This window comes from Maylandia zebra, linkage group LG6 (assembly GCF_041146795.1).
Source record: "Maylandia zebra isolate NMK-2024a linkage group LG6, Mzebra_GT3a, whole genome shotgun sequence".
Taxonomy (NCBI): Eukaryota; Metazoa; Chordata; class Actinopteri; order Cichliformes; family Cichlidae; genus Maylandia; species Maylandia zebra.
Genome location: NC_135172.1, coordinates 13,476,163 through 13,500,380, shown reverse-complemented (window position 1 = coordinate 13,500,380; position 24,218 = coordinate 13,476,163). Strand labels below are relative to the sequence as shown.

At 42.7% G+C, this 24,218-nt stretch overlaps 1 protein-coding gene and 1 long non-coding RNA gene across 5 annotated transcripts; one reads left to right on the top strand and one right to left on the bottom strand.

Annotated features, from left to right (window-relative positions):
• Positions 1-123: 123 nt before the first annotated feature.
• LOC143418967 (uncharacterized) lies at positions 124-7,301 on the top strand. The gene is made up of 3 exons (XR_013098915.1): positions 124-406; positions 6,545-6,658; positions 6,769-7,301. It is a non-coding gene; the product is annotated as an uncharacterized LOC143418967 (long non-coding RNA).
• Positions 3,210-23,672, bottom strand: LOC101483850 (bromodomain-containing protein 4). 4 transcript variants are annotated; one of them, XM_004569082.4, is made up of 22 exons: positions 23,579-23,672; positions 21,793-21,944; positions 19,433-19,673; positions 19,239-19,331; positions 15,970-16,107; positions 15,727-15,859; positions 14,843-15,333; positions 14,374-14,745; positions 13,891-14,019; positions 11,945-12,166; positions 11,553-11,776; positions 11,378-11,475; positions 11,044-11,289; positions 10,695-10,793; positions 10,122-10,601; positions 8,138-8,731; positions 7,462-7,550; positions 7,169-7,286; positions 5,096-5,229; positions 4,761-4,951; positions 3,854-4,094; positions 3,210-3,751 (listed from the first exon to the last, which is right to left on the bottom strand). In XM_004569082.4, the coding sequence occupies exons 3-22, from the start codon at positions 19,559-19,561 to the stop codon at positions 3,683-3,685; spliced, it is 4,290 nt and encodes a 1,429-aa protein (XP_004569139.3). In that variant the 5' UTR covers positions 19,562-19,673; positions 21,793-21,944; positions 23,579-23,672; the 3' UTR covers positions 3,210-3,682. The 4 variants fall into 4 exon arrangements, with proteins under 4 accessions (XP_004569139.3, XP_012779529.3, XP_012779530.3 ...); XM_012924075.3 differs by having other exon boundaries at positions 10,695-10,790; XM_012924076.3 differs by having other exon boundaries at positions 14,374-14,742.
• Between the last annotated feature and the right edge of the window lie 546 nt (positions 23,673-24,218).

The following is a 24,218-nucleotide window of genomic DNA, read 5'->3' as shown; positions in this document are numbered from 1 at the left end:
AAATGAGTTGGGAGCATGTTCCTTTCACTGGTGCTAAGGGGCGGAGCCAAACTCCGCTCGGCCATAGAAACCCATTCCATGAAGCTCTCTACGCACTGAAAGTCTTTAGTGATGTTGGCAACCTCTGTGTACTATGTGTCTCTGACTTTATGTAACCTATCACTTCCACATTGTTAAAATACCACTGACAGTTGACTGTGGAATATTTAGAAATTTCATGACTGGACTTGCTGCGATCCTATCACGGTACCATGCTGGAATTCACTGAGCTCCTGAGAGCAACCATTCTTTCCCAGATGTTTGCAGAACCAGTCTGCATGCCTAGGTGATTTTTACATTTACTTGATTTTTTTACACCTGTGGTCGTCAAAGCGATTAGAAGATGTGAATTCAGTGATTTGGATTGGTGAGTAAATACTTTTTCTTGGCAATAAAGTTTCTCTGGCTTTCACATTCACAGAACTAAAACTGCAAAAATGTATTATTGCTTGATTTTTAAACAGTTGAGACAGGATGGCTGCTAAGGTTTTCACTTGTGTTTCTGTGTATTTGTGCAAGTGATCATAGCAAAATGTGTTGTTGTCACCTTGCGTCACAGCAACCTCCACAAATGCATTTTTGAGTACTTGACAGGTTTTAACATGTATGTGGAAAGACTCCACCAGTTTAGTTGAGTCACGTAATGTTGAAATAAAATTGAAGGCCAACTTCTACACAATGGTTGTGATCTGAACCATGAGTGCTGAGGAAGAGGTGACAGTAGATGGCAAAATTAGCCACAGTCATTCTTTTCGTTTGTACATAAGTGTGACTGTGCCCGCTTTAAGGTTCTGGTCTGTTTATTATTTAAATGTCACTATGCAATTTTCAACAACCGCCAGCATTAGGCTAATATAAACATTCAGTTTCAGACAGTTCTCTTTCAAACCCTCTTTTCAGTGTCTCACTGTTGGGAACACTCTGTTAACGCTGCACTAAGCACCTGCAGGTTGATCACTACACTGATTTGAGCCTCAAGTGGAGTCTTTCATTATGAAATACAAATGCATTTATATTTTGGTATTATAAATGGATTTATAACAGCAAAAAAGAAATGCAGCATCATTCACATTCCTCCTCTCTCCTGAATGGTAATGCAAGTGTTCTCTTAGCAGACGCTAGCATGGGTTGTGTCTGCACTGCTTAGTCTCTACCGAATATTCAGGTTGATTGAGCTCCAGACAAACCTTGCCTTTTTGCAATAGTAAAGAACATAGCTCCGCCCTGACACAAGCATCACAGCTGCCAGTCATCACAGCTGAATCTTGTAACAGGTGTTATGTTTATCATCATCAGACAATACCTGATTGGGACCTTTTTAGTCAGGCTATATTTAAAAAAAAATAAAATAAAAAAATTTAGAATTGCTAGAACTGCTACAGGTTGATGTGAACACAACAGTCTATCTGCGTTGGCTTTGCGACCTGCCCAGAGGGGAACCTTTCCCCCACCCCACCCCGATAAGAGGTCAAACAGACATTTGGAATGAGGTAACTGGGCCAAAGTGTGAAGTCTGCATAGGACATAAAGCACATGTACCATCCAGGAGGTGCACAGAGTGGAGCTGTACTGTAACAATGACTCTTCAGTGAGCAAAATGATGGAACAGCCCCCCCCCTTGGCAGACAGTGGATAACTAAAGTTCACTTGTTTGTAGACTCAACCAATAAAACAAAAAACCATGAACACCCAAATATTTTTTAAATATTATTTTAATACTTTTCTTTAAAAAACAAACAAACAAACAAACAAAAAAAAAAAAGATGTTGTACTCCATAATCTGAACAAGATGAATCTATTGACCTCAATGCCTCACTCACCAACATACCAACACATTGTTCTGGGTAAAAGAAAAAAAAAAAAACATAGCAAAGGGAAAAGAAACTTATAAACAGTTAAATATGAAAACGGAAAGGAAGTAGAACATTAAAAAAAGGAGAAGAAGAAGAAGAAGACGTGATTATAGAGTCAGAAACACTCATGGATCAGTGGGCCAACCAACAGACAGTCGGGGGGAGGGGAAAGAAAAAAAAAAAAAAAGCTCAGTTTCCAAACACAATGGCATACAACATCCCAAAACTGTTACCGTGGATGATAAAAACATCTCAGAAATAAGAGCTAAAAACAACAGAATCAGAACCTATTATACAGACTGCAGAAGCTGGGAACGAGATAGTGGAAGATGAGACGGCAAAGAGACTAAAAACATGAACATGATGAATAAAAATAACAAATCCATAAAAGAACACAAGTAATCAATGAGTCAAGAGCGGATTCATCGGACAACTGGAGCATGATGGGAGGGGGCTACTAAAGTAGTCGCATAAGATGATTGGTGGAACCGCTTCAAACTAGTACAGAGCAAACTACTGCATGGTTTTTAAAAAAAAAAAAAAAAAAAAAAGGGGGGGGGGGGACAGGAAAATTAAATAGCAGTAAAAACAAAACCTTTCATATAAAGTGAAAAGAAGTACACATAAAAAAAAAGAAGAAGAAAGAAAGTGAATGACGTTTCAGCACTCGATAGATTGGTTTTGGCATAGAGTTAAGAAAAACAAAACCAGAGGAGAGAGAAAAAAGGTGTGTGTGAGAGAACACATCTTTTCAATAGAATCATAAAAAAGTTTTTCTTCTTCTTTACAGTAATTTCTACAAAATCAAAACCAGAGCTCAGAGATGAACACCGAGACGAGCTTTGCTCCCCGCAATCCAAATCCTTCTCATCTTCCTTTTTCCTGTTGACTTTTCATCGTATAGAATATATATATTTATATATCTATATTTATACGTATTTGTTTCTATTTATATATATAATATGTATAATTTGTGGGGTGCAATCATTAGTTTACAGGCCGGAGCACTAAGGCGAAGGACACGTTGAAATTTTTTTGTTTAAATGTGGTGACTGGCTCTTTCCTTGCTGCTCTCTTCAACCTCTTCTGTTGGTAACTGGAGAAAGAGAGAAGCTGAAGGATGTAAAGGTCTTAGAAAAAGGGTTTGAATAGAGCCATGGCGGGGGGGTTTCCCCCATCCCCACGGTGCCTTAAGAAGAAACAACAGATGACCGCTCAACCTGGCAAACGTGAGCACCCCGGCCCGACCCTCCCAGTTAAAAAAAAAAAAAAAAAAAAATCCAACTTAAAAATAAAATAAGAGACAAGATCCAGAGAGAAAACTAAAAGCATTATTATTCATTCATCTGTGTGTTTTAACCCCATCTTTTCATACATGCTTTTTACTGTTTTTTTTTTTTTTCCTCTTTAAATATAGATGCTCAGTCCCCTCCTTTTCATCATATCCTCATATGGGGTGGGGGGCAACCATTTGGACCTGTTGGCCATGGTGATCAAGAACCTACAACCAGAGACACCAAGCCGGGGAAGGGGGGGACAAACAAAAACAAAAAACAAACAAACAAAAGGGGGGCTTGTTATTTTAATTTCACTTCCCCTCATCTCTCATTCACGACACAAACCAGCTGTTTCAACTGCTGAGAGAAAGGGACAGTTAGTACTGAGTCTGTGTATGCAGATGTGTGCATTTGTGTAAGCAGCGACCGTGTGCGTCACAGCACGGGTGTTTGGAAGCGATCTGCAAATCTGCTTCTTGTGAGTCTACGGGGTCCTGCTCTCGTGCCTTCCTCTCAGAACAGATTCTCTTCAAAAATTGCCATCAGGTCACTCTGGAAATTGATGTCAATGGTGTCTGCCATCTGCGGAGGAACCAGAGGACGAGAAGCAGCATGAAAGATAGATTCTAAAAAGAAATTGATAAAATAATTCCCTCCCTCTTCCCCCCCTTTTCTCTCCCATACCGCCTCTCTCCTGCGCCTCTCCTGTGCCTCACGCCGTGCCGTCGCCCTGTCCTGGTTGAGCGTGTTCTGTGAAGCGGAGGTGGGTGGGGGGGCTTGTGATTGTGTAGGTGGGGCCTGCGGAGAGTGAGTGGGAGGAGTCGAAGCTGGAGGAACTGGAGCGTGCGGCGACTGCTGATTTGGGCGACGGCGGTCGTCATCTGGCACTCGGCGAAACGGCTCCGCCGTGTCCTTGTCGTCACGGCTGCGACAACAAGCAAACAAAAAGTGAGACAGCTGGCAGTCAGCACTGCATGATGCCCATAAATGATTCCCATCAAGGTCACACTCAAATACAACCTAACCAACAGCAGATTCTTTCGTCCAGTTAACCTGAACCTCGTTTTGCATCGAGGGTCACATACAACCCACTTTGATCTTAAGTGAGTGAAACTCGACTTTCTGTCAGTTTAACTACACGTTCAATCCCTGCAATGTCTTAAGACAAGATGAAGCAGTGCAATGTACACTGTCCCATGTTAATAAAATAATATTTTTTATTGATTTTTACTTTTCTCCTTGTACCTTTCGTGCAGCTCATGCTTTGTAGTCGTTTCAGTATTCTGGGAAAACCAACCCAAAACGTAGCAGCTGATTCACAACCGGAGCAACCCACTTTCAAGGTTTCACATCAAAGTGTGAGAGTTCACACTTACTCACAGTTGACTTGTAAGTTTGGCGGAAATGTCTGACATTTACATCAGCTGGCAGGATACTAAGCTGTGTGATACTAAACCATTAAATGAGCAAAAGCAATAAAGTGGTGATGAGCGCGATATTTATGACTGTTTAAGTCAAGCTAAATTCTAATAGGATTACAGCTTCTGACGCGTTTCCCTGGTCACACATTACCTGCTAACCTCCCACTCACCGTAGCTTCTCTTGCTCCCTCCTGGCCTGTTCAGCCTGTGCTTTCAGCTGTCTCTCTCTCTCCTCCTTCTCTCTCGCGACCTGCTTGTATCTTTCAAAGCTGTCGCTTGAAGAGCGCACCGAGAACGCCGGTGTGGACTGGGACTTTTGAGCCAGGCTGGCCCAAGAACCCATGTTCTTTATCTTGACCTCCTATAAAAAGAAAAGAAACAAACAGAAAAACCAGGTCAAGTTTTAAAAAAGGCCAAAATGAAGGACAGAAAAAAGAAACCAGGAAGGACAGTCTGGTTTAATGTGGCTTATGAAATTATTCTCTCATCTCAGGCTTCTACACACCTGTGCCTTCTTGGGAGTGATGGGAGTTTTGGGTTCTTGCTTGATTTTGTTGTCCTGCTGGGAGCAGGGTGGTGCAGGCGAGTCTGCCAAATGCGAAATGGGACGAGAGCCATCCATCGGCTTTATATCTAACCCTGTGAGAGACAAAGAAAGAGTAACTCTACATACTACACCCTTTAAGCCACGTCGACACTAATTTCCATTTTAAAATCCAACAACCTTTGCGAGCTTTAGCTGGGAAACTTTTTATTTGGAATCTCCAGGATTAGTTTGTGGTGTGTTCGTTTGGACAGACATTAGTTCTGAACAGCTGTTAAAATACTTTGCAATGAAAACAACACTTGACTCAATGCTGCTTCCATAAGCTGGCTATAGGGAACTGTGGGAGAATGCATACAAAAGCCTTCTGGATTCGATATATACAGTGGTCCCTTGCTATAATGCGGTTCACCTTTCGTGGCCTCGCTGTTTGCGGATTTATTTATTTTTTGTTTGTAATTTTGCTGTTAACCATGTCAAATTCACATAAATCTTCGATGGCTAGTAGTGGTGCAACGGATCACGGTTCATCCGTAATCTGAACCGATCCCACTCCACGGTTTGGTACGCACGTGATCCGAAGATTCGAAAAAGAAGAAAAAAAAAAAAGTATGTGTATGGTGCGCATGGTGGGTCTGTCAAGAGATAGTTATGGCCAGCGCTAGCGATCCAAATGGAGGAGCAGAGGGGTTTGCGGCATTTAAGCAACCCTTTGCTGCCCAATCCGAGCGGGCTAAAGCTATTACAAAAGCTATTGGGGTGTTTAGCTGCAGACGGGAGGCCGTATGCCATTGTGCAAAACAAGGGGTTTAAACTATGATCAACGTGCTTGAGCCACGCTATGATATCCCGCTCGCGTCCACTTTAGTGGCAAGATCGTTCCAAGCATGTATGAGCGGGAAAAGATTTAGGTTGTGGCTGAACTGTCCTAGGCGTCTTCTGTTGCCCTAACTACTACAAAAGCTCATGATATCACAGCGGAGTGCGATATAATGAGCGTTATGTATTATTGTAGGGTCTACCTTACAATAATAAAGTGCCTTGATGCGACTGTTATTGTGATTTGGCGCTTTATAAATAAAATTGAATTGGTAGATACAAAGACTGTACTGCCCTATTTTGTACCATAATTTCTTTTTAATAATTGCGTGGGATGAGTCTTGAGTTGAATGTTTTTAACAGGAAAAAAAATACTTCAATAAGTAAATGTTAAATTTTTGTCTTTTTTCGCTGATCTGAAAATTGATCCGATCCGTGACTTAAAACCGTGATCCGATCCGAACCGTGAGATTTTTGATCCGTTGCACCACTAATGGCTACCAGTGTCAGTACAAGTGCTGTACTGTATGTTTGCAGGTTTTCTACCCAACAAACACAACAATGTTGACGAAACGTTTTGCACCATCACAGGTACCTCCAGTAGCACCCAAAAGGCAGAGGAAGATGCTAACCATCGCACAAAAAGTAGGACTTCTGGTAGAAGTTACCGTATGTTTCGGACCACAAGGCACACTGGATTATAAGGTGCATTAAGCAAAACAAAACAGTCAGATAAGTCAAACTTTACTCAACTCATTGTTTTTGCTTCCTCTACCTCCGTACCATTGACTCACTAATGTTGAATTCTCTTGCAGCTGCTCTATTCCCGTGTTCTGGAACTGAAAACAGGGTTTGATCTTTGGTTTCATTCTATAATACTAAACTTGTTTTTCTACGAAAGTTTGAACTTTGAGATTGTTTAAAAGTGTGAAAATGTTCATGCCTGCCTGAAAAAAAGTGTATAAAGTGTGTAGTGAGGGGTTTTACAGCCTTAACACATCTATAATAATTGCAAAAAATAAAACTGGCTACTTCGCGATTTCACCTTTCGTGGGTTATTTTTAGAATGTAACTCGATAAACGAGGGACCGCTGACCAATGAGGTTTGAGCACAACAAAAAAAATGCAAAAAGTTACCTGCAGCTAAATGTATGATTCTTTTTATTCACATACGACTGGATTGTAAAACAGACACATACACACTTTTGCACTCACTGTGTTTGTTGTCTGGTTTGTGTGCATCCTGACGAACGCCTGGGCTGAAGGGCGAGGGTGGCAGCACTGGTGACTGGGAAAGCTTCTCTTCTTTGATCCCCATGTTTGACCTCTGCTCCTACACAGGATGAACAACCACTTTTGTCAAATTGCTTCTTTTTAACATTTGAACTGATTATTGTACTTGTTTGTACTCACTCGTTCAAACTATACATTTAAACATAAGATGAGGAGAGGCATTAACTTCCAATCCAGACAGACAAACAGTACAAAGTCAATGCTAAATCACTTACATGCTTCTTGGTCTGTGGAGGCGACTGTTGTCCCATTGAATGGAACGCAGGCATCGGAGGAGAGTGCATCATCAGCGGAGAGGGGCAACCTGCAAAAACATCGGTGTCCCATCATTTAATTAAATGCCTCATTTAATGTGTGCCTACAGTGATTATGTCTAATCGGTACCAAGCATTAGGGTCGACACAACGTGCAGTGATTTGTAACTTTCAAGTATTGTTTTACTGTGCTGTTATGCAACAGGAGCAGCCTCATGTTTTCAGCTGTGACCACAGGTCACATGATAGATGCCTTGCAACATGTAGCAATGTTTTAAAAGACAGAGATTTTTTTTTTAATTTATTTAACCTTTATTTAACCAGGAATGTCCCGTTGAGATCAAAGACCTCTTTTTCAAGGGAGTCCTGGCCAAGAGGCAGCACATTTCAAGACAAATACATTTTGCTCCACACTATGGCCAAGTGCAGATATGACACAATATGTTGGGATAAGTTTTACTTGGTACAGTTCACTGACAAAGACTGCGAATGGGCTGTGGTGAGATCTGTGGTCTAGGTCTGTTTGTGATCTGCTCAGTCTGTCGACAGCAGTGGAGGGAAATTGACTGGAAAGAAGCAGCTGTCAGCAGAGCAGCTATCTGAATGTGTGTGACCATGAGGCATTAAGACACCTTACCTGTTGTGAAAGGCTCCACTTTGCTTTGTGGCGATGGCTGCTGTTGGTGCTGTTGCAGCTGCTGTACCTTCTGCTGCAGCACCCCGCCCTTCTGCTGCTGCTGCGGTGTTGACGTGTGCGTATGCGGGAACGACTGCTGCATGTACGCTTGGCCTGAGCCGTGTCTCTGCGTCAGAACGGGGGCGGCTGTTGTCATGACCTGCGCATGCAGTGGCGGCCCCAGCTGCACGGGAGAATGCGTGTGCAGCGTTTGCGTGGGGGCTCTGGGCTGAAGTGACTGCAGGAGGCTGTGGACCTGGCTGAGCGGTGGGGTCTCAGAGCTGGTGGGCGTTGGCTCCTCGTCGTCCTCCAGCAGGGCTTGGGGAGGCTGCGCCGAGAGGGTGCCCAGGATGCCGTGGGATGGCGGTGACGGGACGCGAGGGCGGGGGACAGGCTGTGGGGGGAGGGTGAGAGGAAGCGAGGGCTGAAGCTGAGGTGAGGAAGCTGGAGGCATTGAAGGGAGGGAGGATGGAGGAGGCTGTGCAGGTTTGGGTGGAAGTGGCGCTGCACGGTTGCTAGGTCTTGATGGTTGCTGGGGAAGAGCATTATGGATTGCTGTAAACATAGGAGAGAAAAATGGGAAAGGCATGAATGTAAAGAACACAGGAAACAGGAGGATGTGTATATCATGAAAGCTCCAGCTCTTCAAGCTTCACCTCTCATTAGACTGAAATATTTCACCATTTCCCTACATATAGATTACAGACATATTTAAAAAAAACAACACACAACAACCTTGCAAATGTAATTATCTGCTCTTCCTTCCTTGGCTTACTCAAACACTTTAAACTACTAGACACTACGCAATGGCAGCATGTCACTTTGGAATAATTCAGCCATTTATTGTTTTAAAAGAAGCGATACTGGAGGAGAAGGTAGAGAAGAGGAAACTGCATTAAACAGAGCTGCTGCTGAAGGAGCAGAACTCCAAGAGAGAGAAGAAGAAAGTCCAGACTAGCAAGCGTTGATGTGTGTTTTGAGTAGCTGACATGAGCCTCCAGCTTGAAAACATTTACAGTTAATAGTGTTGCTCAATACAATAAAACCAAAAATACTGCTGCCCCCACTCCTCATTCTCATAGTAGATGATAGTAGATAAATTTAAAAATCTATGGTGATTTTCAGAAAAGTGGACCTCCTTGACCTTGAGGTCGAGGTCACTGAGGTTCGAACTTGTCTAAGATTTTTAGCAACTGTACCTATGATATCAATTTGAAAATCGTACGCCACCTCATTCTTGAATTATTGTATTCACAAGAGAAGAAAAACACTATGGACAGTTCCAGGAGTTTAGAATCTAAATTTTTATAGCAGTGATTTTACTTACTTTATTTTGACTGACGAAGCAAGCAGTCTGAACAATTAACAATTAACTGTTAAGTTGTAACAGAAGACGGCAGCTGTCTTCTGAATAAATGGAACAGTCATTTTTTGGTGATAAACATATAATTATCTCCAGCTATTAAAAGATGTACTGTCACAATAAAGGAGGCCTATTATGCACACTTCAAGCTATACGCTTTAATTCTTAGAGACTTAAAGAATAACTGGTATAAAATGATCCTCATTTAGTCCACCCTCTGAAACATCCCAATATAATTCCCTTTGCTCTCTCTTTAAGGAAGTTTTGCTCTGATTGGCTGCCCACTGATAACAAAGAGTAGTTGGGTGTAACCTCTTGCTCCACTCTCTGTAACATCAGAGCTAAAAGCATGGGAGAAAAAAGTGCCTTAAACAAATTATTTGAACAGCCTGACAGTCTGAAGCTTTTAGCACGCATGTAGTTCTTGGACAGACACTGAACTCATTACTCCAGAGTTGTGTTTGAGGATGTATCAGTACATAGATGGCCAAAAATACGGGAAAGCATAAAAATCCACCTTTTTTTGGCTCTTGATGAAGTGAATACAGAGTTGTTAGCAGAGTCCTGTTCTGGTGGACGTACCTGGAGAAGGGATGATGGGATGTTGGTTTAGGAAAGGGTGCGTCTCAGAAGGCGTCTGGTTGGTGGGCGCGTTGGTATTGAGGAGGCCAGAGGCAACAGGAGCACTGGCAGTAGTAATGGTTGCATTAGGCTCTGTGTTGGACTGCGTCAGGTGAGAATTCATGAAGTGGGCCAGAGGGTCAAATCCTGAGGCCAATAGCTGGGAGGAATCCAGAGAGGGGACAGGGACAGGGAGGGAAATAGCTGGAGCCGGGATATATGGTGGTTTGGACTGGACCACCTGAGGCTGTGTCTGAGGTTGAAGCTGAGGCTGAAGCTGTGTCTGAAGCTGAAGCTGTGTCTGAAGCTGTGACTGAGGCTGAAGCTGAGGCTGCTGTGGCTGAGAAGTGACTGGGCCCACTCCACTACCAATGAACTGGTGCTGCGGTCTCTTGGTGTCCTTGTTAGCTGAAGTCTTCTTCGGTTGCTTGGGAACCAGCCCTGTACAGACAGCACAATATGAAATGAAGAAATATAACATGTTGAAGACAAAACCTAGGACTCTGCTGGTGCAGACTGCCGAGTGTATATTACCACTGTCAGAGTCTTCACTATCTGAGGAGTCACTGCTGCCTGAAGATGAGGATCCTGTCTTCATCTTTGTCACATTTGGCATTTCCAGAGGCTTCTCTGCTGCAAAAAAGAGCCACAGCATTCAGAGATTAAACAGAATATTGTTCACATAATCCAATATAACAGAAGCAGCGACACATCTTCCAAAAGAAACTATCAATATGTGAAAGTAAGATTGCACCCAGATAACGTTAACTGGAAAGCATGGGGAACAAAGACTTAAAAACAAGAGCTCGCATGAGAATCTTTGGAATTACGAACCTTATGTGAAAGTGTTTTAAAAAAGGTTCTAAATGTGCAAAAAGCCTACCTGATGGTTTTTTCTTCTTCCTGAGGCAGCTTGAGACATACTTCTCTAGCTCTCTCAGCGTGGAGGGCTTCAGTGTCTCAAAGTCAATCTCAATCTCATCCGGATTGGAGTTTTTCAGCGACGGCTCACGGGTTTGGATTATGTGCACGACACGGCCCAGCTTGTCTCCGGGCAACTTATTGATATCGAGGCTCAGCTGGCGCTTCTCCTCATACGACATTGGCTTGCACCTGTCAGCAGACATGTCTGGAGGAGGACGCATTACAATAGGTTTACAATAGTCCCAGGCATGCATATCAACAAAACTCAATCATATGTTCTTTAATTAACGCACCGATGTCAACATCTTCAAGAGAAGCCGAAGGGACGAGAGGGGTCGGCCCAGGCTGAGGGGGCACAGCAGGCCGGGGATTTTTAACTCCTTCTTTTTTACTGTAAATGAGAAGTTCTTTGATGAGCTCCATGCAGTGCAGGTACAATAACCTGAGTTTTACGTCTGGAAAACCTACCTGGGCTTTTTCCTGTCTTTCTTTGCACTGATAGGTTCTTTACTACTTTTGCTTTTCTTAGATGCCTGAAGCATTGCAAGCGGGAGAGTCTCCAAAGGTTCCTCTGCTCCCACTTTTTTCTTGTGCTTTTCTTTCTTCTTTTCCTTCTTCTCCCTCTCTTTCTTCTTGGGCTTGCTGACCTGTGGCTGGGAGAGCGCTGCCAGCTGCTCATGGACAGCTTTAAGCTGAAACACACACACACACACACACACATTTGTGTGTTAAAGAGATGATAAGCCTCTGCACATTTGATTCTCCAGCATTCAGCCGTGTTTTACTCAGACCATTCTACACGGCCAACCCAACTCTTGTGTCTAATTAGCCAACCTCCCCTTAACTTTCCCTCATCTAACCTGTTCCTGTAACTCAGCTAATCGCTGTTTCCTTTCTTGTTCCGAGTCTCCTCCTGAAGACTCTGATTCTGAGGAGCTCGAGCTCTCATCTTCCGAGGCGGCAGAAGGAGGTGGGACTTGTCGAGTGGAGGGGGCAGGGTGGAGAGCTGATGACGGGGTGGGAACAGGGACTGGCTCCTCTGGGTCATCGGGCATTTTGGCGAAACGCATCTCAAACACGTCCTGTAAGATTGAAGGACAGCAAGAAAAGCTGTCAGCTCGAGTGGAGCAACAGACACGTTCAGATACTGTGCTATTTGGTGAACTGGCCCTTTACGGGTTCAAATCTCTATTTTAGAAGCTCTTCTAAAACTGTTAAATCACACTAGCTTTTTATGCTGTACACCATAGACTTTTTTTTTAACCCTCTATGTGAATTTCCTCCATTTCTTTGTCGCAGAAGGTCAGCAGCTCAAACACAAGGCAAGCTTTATCAGATATGTAACTGCAATAGAGGATGCAACATGTAATATGTAAGCAGCCTATGAATAAGAGAAGAGCTGACTGCTGGAAGTCATCGAGGTTGTACTCGAGTTTGTGCTGCTTAATTAACTGCTGTGCATGCTAGGGCTGTTCGATATAACGATATATATCGGCTGACGATATAAAAACTATCGTTTCATTTTACGCTATCGTTTGTTTCGTGGTGTCGCAAAATAAACTGTTTACGGCAATATTTTTTCACCGTTTTGATGGTCACTGTAGTGGCTATATTAATTTCTTAAAGTTCTCTCTTTCTCTTATACTTAATATAACCACACTACGGACGGACAAGCGCCTGTTTTTATGCGTTGCGGTTAGCAACAACGACGGTAAAACCATCGCGTGTCCGCTTGTTTATGTTCCACATAAACCTTTCACAATAAAGCTCAAGATCCTGTTGAGACTTTTCAAAATAAACTGAATCACGTGAAAAAGTATGCAGAGTGTTTACGGATGAGAAGCAAAAAAGAGCCGCCGGGTGTCAAAAAAATAAACCTTAGACTCAAACGTTAGAGCAGGCTTTTCCCCGCAGCACGCCGTGTAATAAATACTCACAAAGAAAACGGCGGCCGTTACAACCTGTCTAAAAATGTGTAGTTTCATGCATCGGTTAAAACACTCGACTCCAGCTACACGACGCCCAGCTGGAAACACTTCAGCTACCCGAGATTCACAGAATTTACAGAAAATGTTAAATTTTTGTGATTTATATCGTTATTGGGTAGATGTTTAATATCGGGATATGAGATTTTGGTCATATCGCACAGCCCAAGTGCATGCTCTTTTTCTCTCACTTTACTTTGGTGCTGACTTAAAAGTTTTCTACATAAGAAAAACTACTCTGTAACCTACAGCAGTCATCAATCAACACCAGCTTGATAGATGCTGCAAAGGTGTACTGCTTTACAAAGAAAACAATCCTGCAATCATCCACTTGGGTTCTGCAATGATCTTCAGGCCTGAATTTAGCCAATCCCAAAATCTCTGCTGTCTCACTGATAGGTCATCTCTGACTTTCTTTTTTCCAGCTTAATGTTTATGGTTTAACTTAAAAGTCTTTTACTTACACCAAAACCTCTTTGTTACACATATCAAGAGTTCAGATCAGCAGCTACAAAATGCAAATCAAACACATGGAATAAACAATAAGATGTTAAAACTCATTAAGATGTCATGATATAACGAGGAAATTGTCCACATCCACACACTGCAAAGCATGTCACCTAACAATCAAACCTTTGTACAATAAGATCAAAATTGTGTGGGCACAGAAGGTTATGAACTTTATGTGATTGTTCAAAACTTTTCTATGAGATTTTGGTAAGAGCTTTTTTTTCAAATTTAGAGGGCGGTCTAAAGACTTTTGCACATATAGGTTATATAATGTAGGTTACGGTTTGCAGTGTGTGAAATGTGTGGTTTACCTGTAATTTGCGCGCCATGGCAACCACATCGTGGTCTGGAGGGTTGTATTTGTAACAGTTCGAGAACATCAACCTGACGTCTGCTGCAAATTCTTGAGCATCTCTGTACTGTCTGTTGTCCAGCTTTTTCTGGAGGGGATTAAAAAAACAAAACAGTAGCGATCAAAATTCTGCAAATTTAAAGACACACGAGACATGCACGTTGGCAATTTAAAAGTTGACTTATCAAGCTGAAGCTTAGCTATTTATTTGGGATTACCTAGTTTACATCCTCTTGATTATTATTCACTGTCTGACGTTTGTGTGGCTCATTAGTTGTTTAAATGTTTGTGGTAAAAAGATTAAATAAAAGCAAACTAAACAAAGAAATCCAGCAAAATGTCAAAAAGCTTTGGTATCAAGAGCAAATTTTATCACAGGCAGACTCAGGCTGAAACCTTCCTAACTATAAAAACAGGTTTGTACATGTTGTAATAAAATCACCTTGATGGTGCTGAGATCCATGGGGTGCTTGATGATTTCATGGTAGTCGTGGAGACCGAGAGCTTTTGCATCAACAGGTTTGTAAAAAGGCCAGGCATATGCCACGTGTTTCTTAGACAGCATCTCTCTGACGAGGCGTGCACACCAACGTAACTGCTCCTGGCGCTTCGGTGTTCCTGACCCTCCCATCTCCAAGACTCCTCCAAGTTGATGCTGAGAGTCTGGCTGTGATGCTTCTCTTTTGGGCTGCTTTGATGGGCGGCTGCTGTCTCTGCGCGGCCGGGTCTCGGCAGAAATGGGAGACGATTCACTGAGCTGATCGTTGGCGGTGGGTGTCGTGGTATCAGCTTTCCTCTTCTGGCTCTTCTTCTGCTGTTGGAACAGAAGAGTTTAGAGGTCACAGTCTGGAAAAAGGAAAAAAAAAAAACCACATCAGCAAGTGTCTTTGCAACAATAGATGTCGTCTTACCTTGATGAGAGCAGGCGAACTTTGCAGTATGGGGGCAGTAGGATGGAGGCCTGGGTGAGTCACAGTCGGAGGTGGAACTGAAGTCATTCCCTGGGCCAGGACGTCTGAAGTGGTGAGGGAGAATGGAGGCCCCAGATGGGGCGCATGGTTTGTGGTTGTTGGAGGCACACGGGGAAGGTGAGGTTGGGCTAGACTCTGGGCCAGAGTCTGGACCAGAGGCTGGGCCAGAGGCTGGGCCAAGGGCTGAGCCAGGGGCTGGACCAGAGGCTGGACCGGAGGCTGGACCGGAGGCTGGACCAGAGGCTGGACCAGAGGCTGGACCAGAGGCTGGACCAGCACCTGGTCCAACCTCAGGGGTAAGGCAGGAGAACCTTGGGGGGCGGGTGCAGCACGGGTATGTGGAGTGGTTGAAGGGGACGAAAAGCCTCGTGTATGCGGGGTGGTAGAGGGGGATGATGAGTCATGTCCTGAATCTGATTTTGAAATCAGACCTAGAAGGAAGAACACGAGAGCAGCACAAAGACAAAACTTTAGCATAGCTAAACATTAGGTCAACAGGTTGTAAAGCAGATCACCAACAGGCATGACATAACCAAAACCTGATTTCCCAATAAAAGTTCCATATGAGGTGTGGCTGATTTAGTGGGTGGCGGAGAGCAGACAACAATGAAACCAAACATACCAGCTGAGCTGGCTAGATTAGCAGCATTTGCATATCACTGCTGGTGACGCATGGAAACTCTTCCATGAAGTCTTAAGTGTACACCAGGAAGTAGAATCACATCCTCTGGCATCAAGTTGGAGTACCAATTCTACTGAGGGAAAGCAGCAAGAAGAATTCTTCTGCTTCACAGAAAAACAAATGAACGATGCTAAAATAATACCCGTGTCCTGCCTGCCTCCTCTGCGTCCCTTTGTAACCACAGCAATCTCAGTCTCCTCCTGCGGCATCTCTGTAATCTTTTGGAGAAAGAGCTTTTCCAAGGCTTCTGCCATTAGGACAATATCATCCCCGGGCTAAACACACAAACAGATGAAAACCACAGAGCACATTAGCCACAATCCATGTCTCTTAATGTCGCTGAGCAGGGCAGTCACATGTGTGCGGAAAATCTAATGTGGCTGACCTTGTTGTAGATGTAGCAGTTTGTGAACATGGTGTTAAAGTCTTGGATACACTCCTGGGCATTCCAGTAGTAGTTGTTCTCCAGGCGTTTTTTAATCGTGCCCATGTCCATAGGATTCTTTATGATCTTATAATAGTCCTTAAAGAAGAGCAGGGAAACGAGTATTAGTATTTTAGCTAGACAGAAGAATAATTAAGAGAGTTGAAAGAAAACATTAGAATTAAAAGCTCATCCAGTTCCTCAAGGGAATGACATTCATATGAAAACTGGCTATTCCCTGCACAAGTTTAAATACTATGCTAATAGGATCCTAAAGAATTATATTTACCATGTAAAGTAACTCAGGAAAGCTGCTCAGGATTATAGACTGAACTCAGTTTATGGGTTACTGAATAGACAAAAGGCTAGTGAAATTCCATTCTCAAGCCCGGCGCTCAGCATTTTCCTTGTCACCATCTTTGTGTTTTGAATTTGGATAATCCTCCTTTCCGACTCTCATAATGACTATTTACTGAATGAATGTGAAACTAGTGAAATAGCCCACAAAATTATCAGAGGTCAAAGATTAAGGGAGCCGAGCACCATTTTCCAAATACATTTTTAGAGACTTTGGAATCTTTTTTGCATTCATTTTAATGGACATTAAAGAAACTCTAGGTTTAAAGCACTTCTGTTTTCATACATAGAAGACATCCATTTATTTTCTTTGAATATTCCTCCAAAAATTACCTCCCATCTTTTTTTTTTTTCTCCAAACCAATTTTCCTTGATTTCAATGGAAAATATCTTGAGTTCAGGGAAAGGTTTTCAGGAAAACTAATATGAACTTACTGCCATATTAAAACTACAACATTCAGAAGATGGACTAAAAAATTGTTACAATAATCTGAATTATCCTGTTGCAGGTCATGTAAACCTCACTGAGCTTCACTGAGTGAATGGGTAAATGCAGAGAGGAATTTCCCCACGGGGATCAATAAAGTATACATTATTATTATTATAAACAACAACAAAAACAACAACAACAGATGAAAAATATCACTTCATTACAAAAGTCTCAATTTTTAAGAAAAAAAAGGAACGCAGGTCAGAGCGGAGCCCTACATAAACCTGCTTCTCAGTAATACCACTGTTACTGAGGACAACTGAACTTCTCTCTGCTTGGATCTGTTACAAACTAATATCTATCAATATACAACTACTTATGAAACAGTGAATGTGTTTTTAAACATACTGTGTCTAACTGCACTTACTGTGAAGTATCACAACAAAACAAAATAACCCAGACTGATGTGTGCTTTCAGTTATGTGGCACAGTAACAGTGTCTTAATTAAGAAATCAGAGGCTCAAGATTTGGAGGTAAATAAAGTTTTGTAGTCTTCTGCACATGGCACGGGTCAGCTGTTACTCACAGATTTCACGTTTATATTGTGAAATAGTTCATAATGAGATGGAGGCTTGATCCAGCTCTCCTCTGGATCAATCCTGCACTCCACCTGAGTCTCAGTCACAATGTCACACAGTCCTGACAGTTTCTATCAGCTACCCAAAAACAGAACGATCCTCCTTCGGCTGCCTGTCATTGATCTGAACTGCTGAACAGATCTGTGCTTACCCTGTAATACGCTTCTCATTAGTACATTACTCAGTCCTTCATGGTGTCTGCTGCTTCTTGAGCCTCTAATTTGTGCTTTTCTTGACAGAATTTTGGTTGCTATTGAAATAAACTGGCTGCTTCTTTGTATCTAAATCACTGCACTGTTAGTAGATCACCCTCCAATCACAGCATAGGGCTGGGCGATATGACCCAAAATTCATATCTCGATATTTTTTAGCTGGATGGCGATATAAGATATATATCTCGATATTTTTTTTTTAAGCCATAAAGTAAGAACAAAAAGAGAGTTCTTAGTCAAAGCTGTGTCCCAGATGTCACACAGGCACTTTTATTAACATACAGCACAGATGTACATGAAAAATTACTCAAAATTAAATTATGAGCATTCATTAAATAATCATGCTCCATAAATAAAAGAAAACAAGGTTGTTTTTGTGCTAAACAAAGAGCTCACAATTGTGCAGTCAAAATATAAACTAAAAGACGCTGAGCGTAATAACAAAGACAGATTTCACAGCTGCTCTGTTCCCAAGTTTTACTGTGTGACTGACAGCCTGGAGTTTGAAATCCGCTTCATAACCACGTCTCTTACAGGTGCCATTTATGGTCCTTATACACACACAATACGGTAATATTACGTTGATGCACAGTACGTATCACTCCGCGAAGCTCCTCGGTAGCCGTAATGCGCCGACAACCTATCAAGCGGTGCAGCTCCGTAGCTTACCAAAGTCGTACTCAAACATTTTGACAGATTGCTGAGCGCCGTGTACCACATAAAATCGGTTCGCGGCCACCAAGCACAACCAGAATTCATACATAAGGCGCGCTATCAACTTTTGAGAGAATGAAAGGATTTTAGGGTTAGCGCTGTTAGCTCGTTAGCGCGGTTAGCTCGTTAGCACGTTGACGCCGTCCAGCCCCACGCATGGGGCGATGCGCAGTAACTCGTTAACGGAGATTTGCCGTGTCCGTCTTGTCGCTGCCTGCACGTGAAGCGATGGGGGAGGAGGGGGAGTTGTCTTCAGTGAAGGCGAGGCGGAGTAACGTTACGTAGAGACAAAAGTGGACGAAAGAGAGGCAAACTTGCGGCTCCACAACTATAATTATAACGTAACATAGACTATATCGATATAAAGGATATTGTCACATCTTATATCTCGTATAAAAATATATCGATATGTTTTAAAAACTCGATATATCGCCCAGCTCTATCACAGCACATAATTTAACAACAGCAAAAACAGCAGTCACAGCCCTAGATGCATCCTTAACATCCTCCCTCTGAAAAACCAACACCTGCAGCAAAAAGTCAGTGCCAAGACTAAAGGTACTACCTTGTGTGTCTCCTTGGTAACCATAACTAGAAGACCACAGAAGACTGCAGGAGAGTTTTTTTCCCTACTTAACTGAAATAGTCAATGTGACGTGTCGCAAAGTGTCAAATGAGGAAATGCAGAAAAGAAAAACACACTTTCTGAAAAGCAGAAAAGGCAGCGACGTGTTTTACTGCAGGGTGCCACCATCACCGGGTCCTACTGTGTGAAACTTTGCATATGGAATTCATTTACTAGTTGTTACAGAGCTATCTTTGTGCTCAACTCTTATTGCACACACACTGAAACAAACACACACACACACGTGACTCACAGGCAAATTGAGTTTGATGGCATCTACAGGAGCCTGGAAGGGCCAGGCAAAATTGTGTTTCCATAATGTCTTCAATACCACTTTTTGCAAGTACTGAAAAAGAGCAAAAACAAAAAAAATAATTATACACACATTAAATAAGTGAAACTGACATTTCACTAGCAGACATGGTTCACAAATCAACGTCCTACTACCTGCAGCTGGTTGGTCTGTCGTTTGGGTCTGGAGGGGTTCCATGTTTCGGGGGGTGGAGGGTTGAAGGGGATAGGCGGTGGGGCGGAGGTAGGGTTCTGGCTGCTGCCTGCCTCCAGTCCGTCCCCCATCGCAGAGGTGGGCTGCAGTGACTGAGCAGACACTTTAGGCAGATTGGACCTGGCAGGGGCAGGTGGGACCGGGGGGAACCCCTTCAGGCCATTCCACTCCTCACGTGACTCTCTGAAAGAACCACAGAGGAAAACATTATCTCTGCAGCCGTTATGAGAATTTTGACATGACTTTCTCAGAATGTATCCCACATTTAGCATTACTGCCACACGTTGAATCTGAACTCCTATCACCCCACTATCTAGATCAGACCACTTTTTACACGTTCTGTCTCAATTATCTGTCTCACGACTAGGGATGGGTACTGGTAATGGCACCGGTTCTGACATAAACGGTAGTAACCAGACCGAAAAGCAGCGCACATGTCGGTGCTTTTTTTCCTGAGATGTCATACACTTTAGATTCTAGCCAATCGTTTGGCGTACCTGGGCCCGCCTTTCAGAGGATAGTAGGCGGGCCCAGGTACGTATGTTCTTTTAGAGCAGAGCTACAGAATAAAAAGTCTGGCTGTACTTCACAGCAAAAGATGCAAACTCAGCAGCCTGCAACAAGTGCTTTAAGGTGATACTGTGCAGGAGGTAACTCCTCGAATCTGATGAAACACCTGGCGACGTATAGCATTTTGTTAAAAGCCGAGAAATGCACCGTATTTGATAGCTTGCTGCGAGACCTCACACCGTGCACATCTACTGCGGGTGTGCTGCCTGTTATCGGACCCGGAGTTAGCAACATCCCCCAAAAACCCAAAGAGGAGAGTCCTGGCCCCTAGCCCTGCCAGTGTAGCAGAAATGATGACGGATGATGATGGCAGCAGCAGCCGTTCTTCTCTGGGTCAGTAGCTTAATGTTGTTCGTGTGTAATTTACATTGATTAGGCTAACCACGTTATTACATTAATGTATGTAAGGTGAACTAGCAAACACCGTTGTAGTTACATGCGGCTGTTTTCTTGTTTGATGGCAGATACTCCCTTCACCCTGGCCAAAAAGGCTAAAATGACCAAAGAAAAAGTGGGAAACAGCTAAACATGAGAGGTTTTTGGACAAAATTGGTGTTTTTTCCATTGATTAAGCACTGCTTCTAGCCAAGAGTGATACCATATATGCTCTATAGCTGCAGAAAAGGCTAACATTGTTATCTTTTTACAAAAAAACCCCAGCTGAACATGAGAGGTTTTTGGACAAAGTGTGTGTTCTCCATTCTTTAAGCACCGGTTCGAGCACTGTTAAGCACCGGCACCGTTTCAAAAGTACCGGTTTGGTACTGGTATCGGATAAAACCTAAACGATACCCATCCCTACTCACGACCACAACCCAGTGTGAGCATTTTCTTCTACAGTACATCGCCAAAGGTCTCTGCGTGAGAAAGAGAGGCAACTTGGCAAAGGGTCAATCTTTTTCACCCCGCTCAAGAAAACAATAAAGATCTCATCTTTGACACATTCACTGCTCTTTAAGCTGTGACTCAAACTCAGTATCTGATTTTGTCATCACGTGCTTGAAACTACTACGCGAAAACTGGGATCAGGCACTGAGGACTCAACGTGTGTTTATGTGCACAAACAAAAAGCATGCATTCCACATCAACATCAAACTCTTAGTTTAAAGCATCTGGGAATAAATATTGAATCATTGCTTAAGATCAAATACCGTTATGACTGTTAACCTGCAAAGTTTCTGATCCATCAAATGGAAGCAGAAAGTGTAAACACATTACATGCTTCACCAGCTATAAAATATCCACAAACAATGCAGAGCATTTACTTGTCCTAAAAGCACAAAGACTACAAAACAAATCCATAGCTTGGAGTATTTTTTTTTTTAAATCAATCATGCATTTGTAATTTAGGCAAAACAACAAAAATGCACTAATATTTACAGAAGGAATTGACTGAACAGCTCAACAGGATGAGGCAGAACTTCAAATGCATACCTTATCTAAGACTCAGGTTTTGTTAGTAATATCAGAAATTTTGTAATATTAATAATAACTATACACAAGGCAAGATAAAACTGGGGTTCAGGTTTAAGAATGCCTTGGTAAAGTCTGATTGATGGAAATGTTTTATGATAATGGCGACTTTTTAAAAGCTGAAAACACAATGTAAGTGTATTTACTTTCTAATCACAGATGAAAAACAAACAAACAAACAAACTGGTAATTATCTTGCAGAAAAAACTCATCATTAAACTCTCTCAACTCAAAGGCCAATTATTTTTGGTGGACTTACATGTTTGTAGCTGTGCAGCTGTGGTCTAAAGCAGTTGTGTGATCATATCTCAGTTGGGGAGGTGGCAACTTCCCAGGGTGATGTGGGATGTTTGTTAGTGACACGCTGCGGCAGCATAAAAACCACAACACACAGAGAGTCGAGTGTCACACCTGTGAGAGACCGAGATAACAAATTGAATTAGAGTCAATTTATGTAGTTTGTTAGATTTTGTTCGTGCAAACTGCCCTTTTTCAAAATTGAAACTGTCACAATAGAAAACAACACTTCCACATCACAAAACACAGAATTGAAAGCCCTCATCTGGATGATACAGGCACATCACTCTTCTTTATCCCAGTCAACATCTAGTACATGGAGCAGTTTGCAACAATAACTCAGGATTTCGGGGAGGGGGCGTCCTATATATGCATGTTTTCATAGGTCTTTTGTGCTACTGTTTATGTACAGCAAACTTAGAACAAATTAGGTGACAGGAGCTAATATGGTACTCTTTTGCATTAAAACTGAACTCTGCCTGACCTACAACCTTGGCATGCTTCAGATTACCTTTGGTACCCGCTGAGATCAAAGGTCAAAGGAATTTCTGAGTAAGACAAAATGAATGAATCAGAGACAACAGCTAACATTTAGTTTGTTATCACCCTGACAGTTTCTTCTACTAAAGACCAAAAGCTTTATTTACATCTCTTTCTATGCCTGTTACCCGTTACAGATCCATATTCCAGCTACAGATCCGTCATTAGTTTAAAAAAAACAAAAACAAACAAACATTAAATAAGTGAATAATTGTTCCCTACATTTACCAGTTAAGTGGATTGCATGTTGATAACTACCTTATCAATGAATATAGACGTGTAATATATGCATAATAATTCTAACTGGGCAGCAGTTAGCACTGCAGCGAGTGCTTGAGACAAAATAAATAAATATTGCGGGAAAATACACGAAAGACCAAGTCATTCTCCAAACTACGTAACTGCATAGAACTACACACAACATACACAGCACGTTAAGAACGCAGCAGTGTCGCAGGTAATCTGATCAACAACAAATCAAATATTCTATCGATAAAGCCACTAGACGTAACGATACTGCGAAATGTATCACATACTGCTACTACTTAGTATCTACCAGTAACCGGATCATAAAAACGACCCAATTTGTTGCAAAACAACTTTACTCCTCAGCTTTTCCTTTGCTAACCTTCCATGTCGGCGCATCGCCATTTCCACTATGCTCAAGTGACAGCTGCGCACGTAAACTGCGTTTCAGAATACAACTTTGACGGGATTGATATTCTCGAAATGACGTACGTCACATTTCACATGAGCTTCTGCGCCATAGCGCCTTTACTACGCTACCAAGAGAACGTAACTTGTGTCACGAATACGGCCTACGGGGCTACAAACAAACAGCCTAGCAGCTAGCTCGCTAGCATGTTAGCGACATGTAGCTAACGTGCACACTGACAACAGACAGCGCCCGCTGCTACAAAAACGACCTTTACGCGAGCGTTAAAAGGAGAAAGACACAACGCAGAATATGTACAACAACACCAAGTCGCTCGCGCCTAAAAGCTAAAAAAATGAGCTGTATCGCGTGCCCGAACCGGTGCAAGGCCTTGCGAAGACAGCTCATGCTCCGCTTCCCGAAGCGCTCACTGAGCGCGCGGGAAATATGCCACCGATGCCCGCTGTAAGCGTTTTATCTGATCCCCGGGGTCGTAAGCTTTCGTTTGATGTACGAACGTAAGCCACACGAAGGCGAAAAATGATATTTTTACCTTCTTCAGTCGGTTGTCAGCGTTCACAGACCTTCCTCGCCCCAAATCCAGAACAAACAGTCCCGTTTCACGTCAATGACGTCAGACGCACGGGGGGCAGGCCAACAAATGTCACCTACAACTCCTCCCCTCTCTCCTGGGTTAACATCACGCAATAGCTTGTAATCATTTCAGTCAGGAGACAGGTCGGTGTTCACTTTACTAAACGAGTGGGTCTAAATATATAACCGAGTAAAAAGTGCGCGTACACTAAAACCTGTTTTTAGTTAGTAGAAAACAAGCTGACAGCTTAAATGTGCACGGCACGTAGGCCACCGAGCTGACATCTGTTTCCTCTGTAAATACGTTTTCTACAAACTATAGAGAACACAACGGAAGTTAAAAGCATTTCTAAAACTTGACAATTTGTTATACAGCTTATCGACCTACTGCAAATAACCTTTTATTGCCCGATTTGATCTCAGGCCCGTGTGCGCACGGTTGTTGTGCGTAATTAGATGTTTAGATCTTGATGGGAGCGGGGTCTTCCAGATGTAATGCTGTGTGAGTGGCATGAGGGCTCATTCTACTGTTTGGTAAGTGTGAAAGTCATGAAGATGTCAATCCAGCTGAATACTGATGGAGATAATGGCGGTAAATT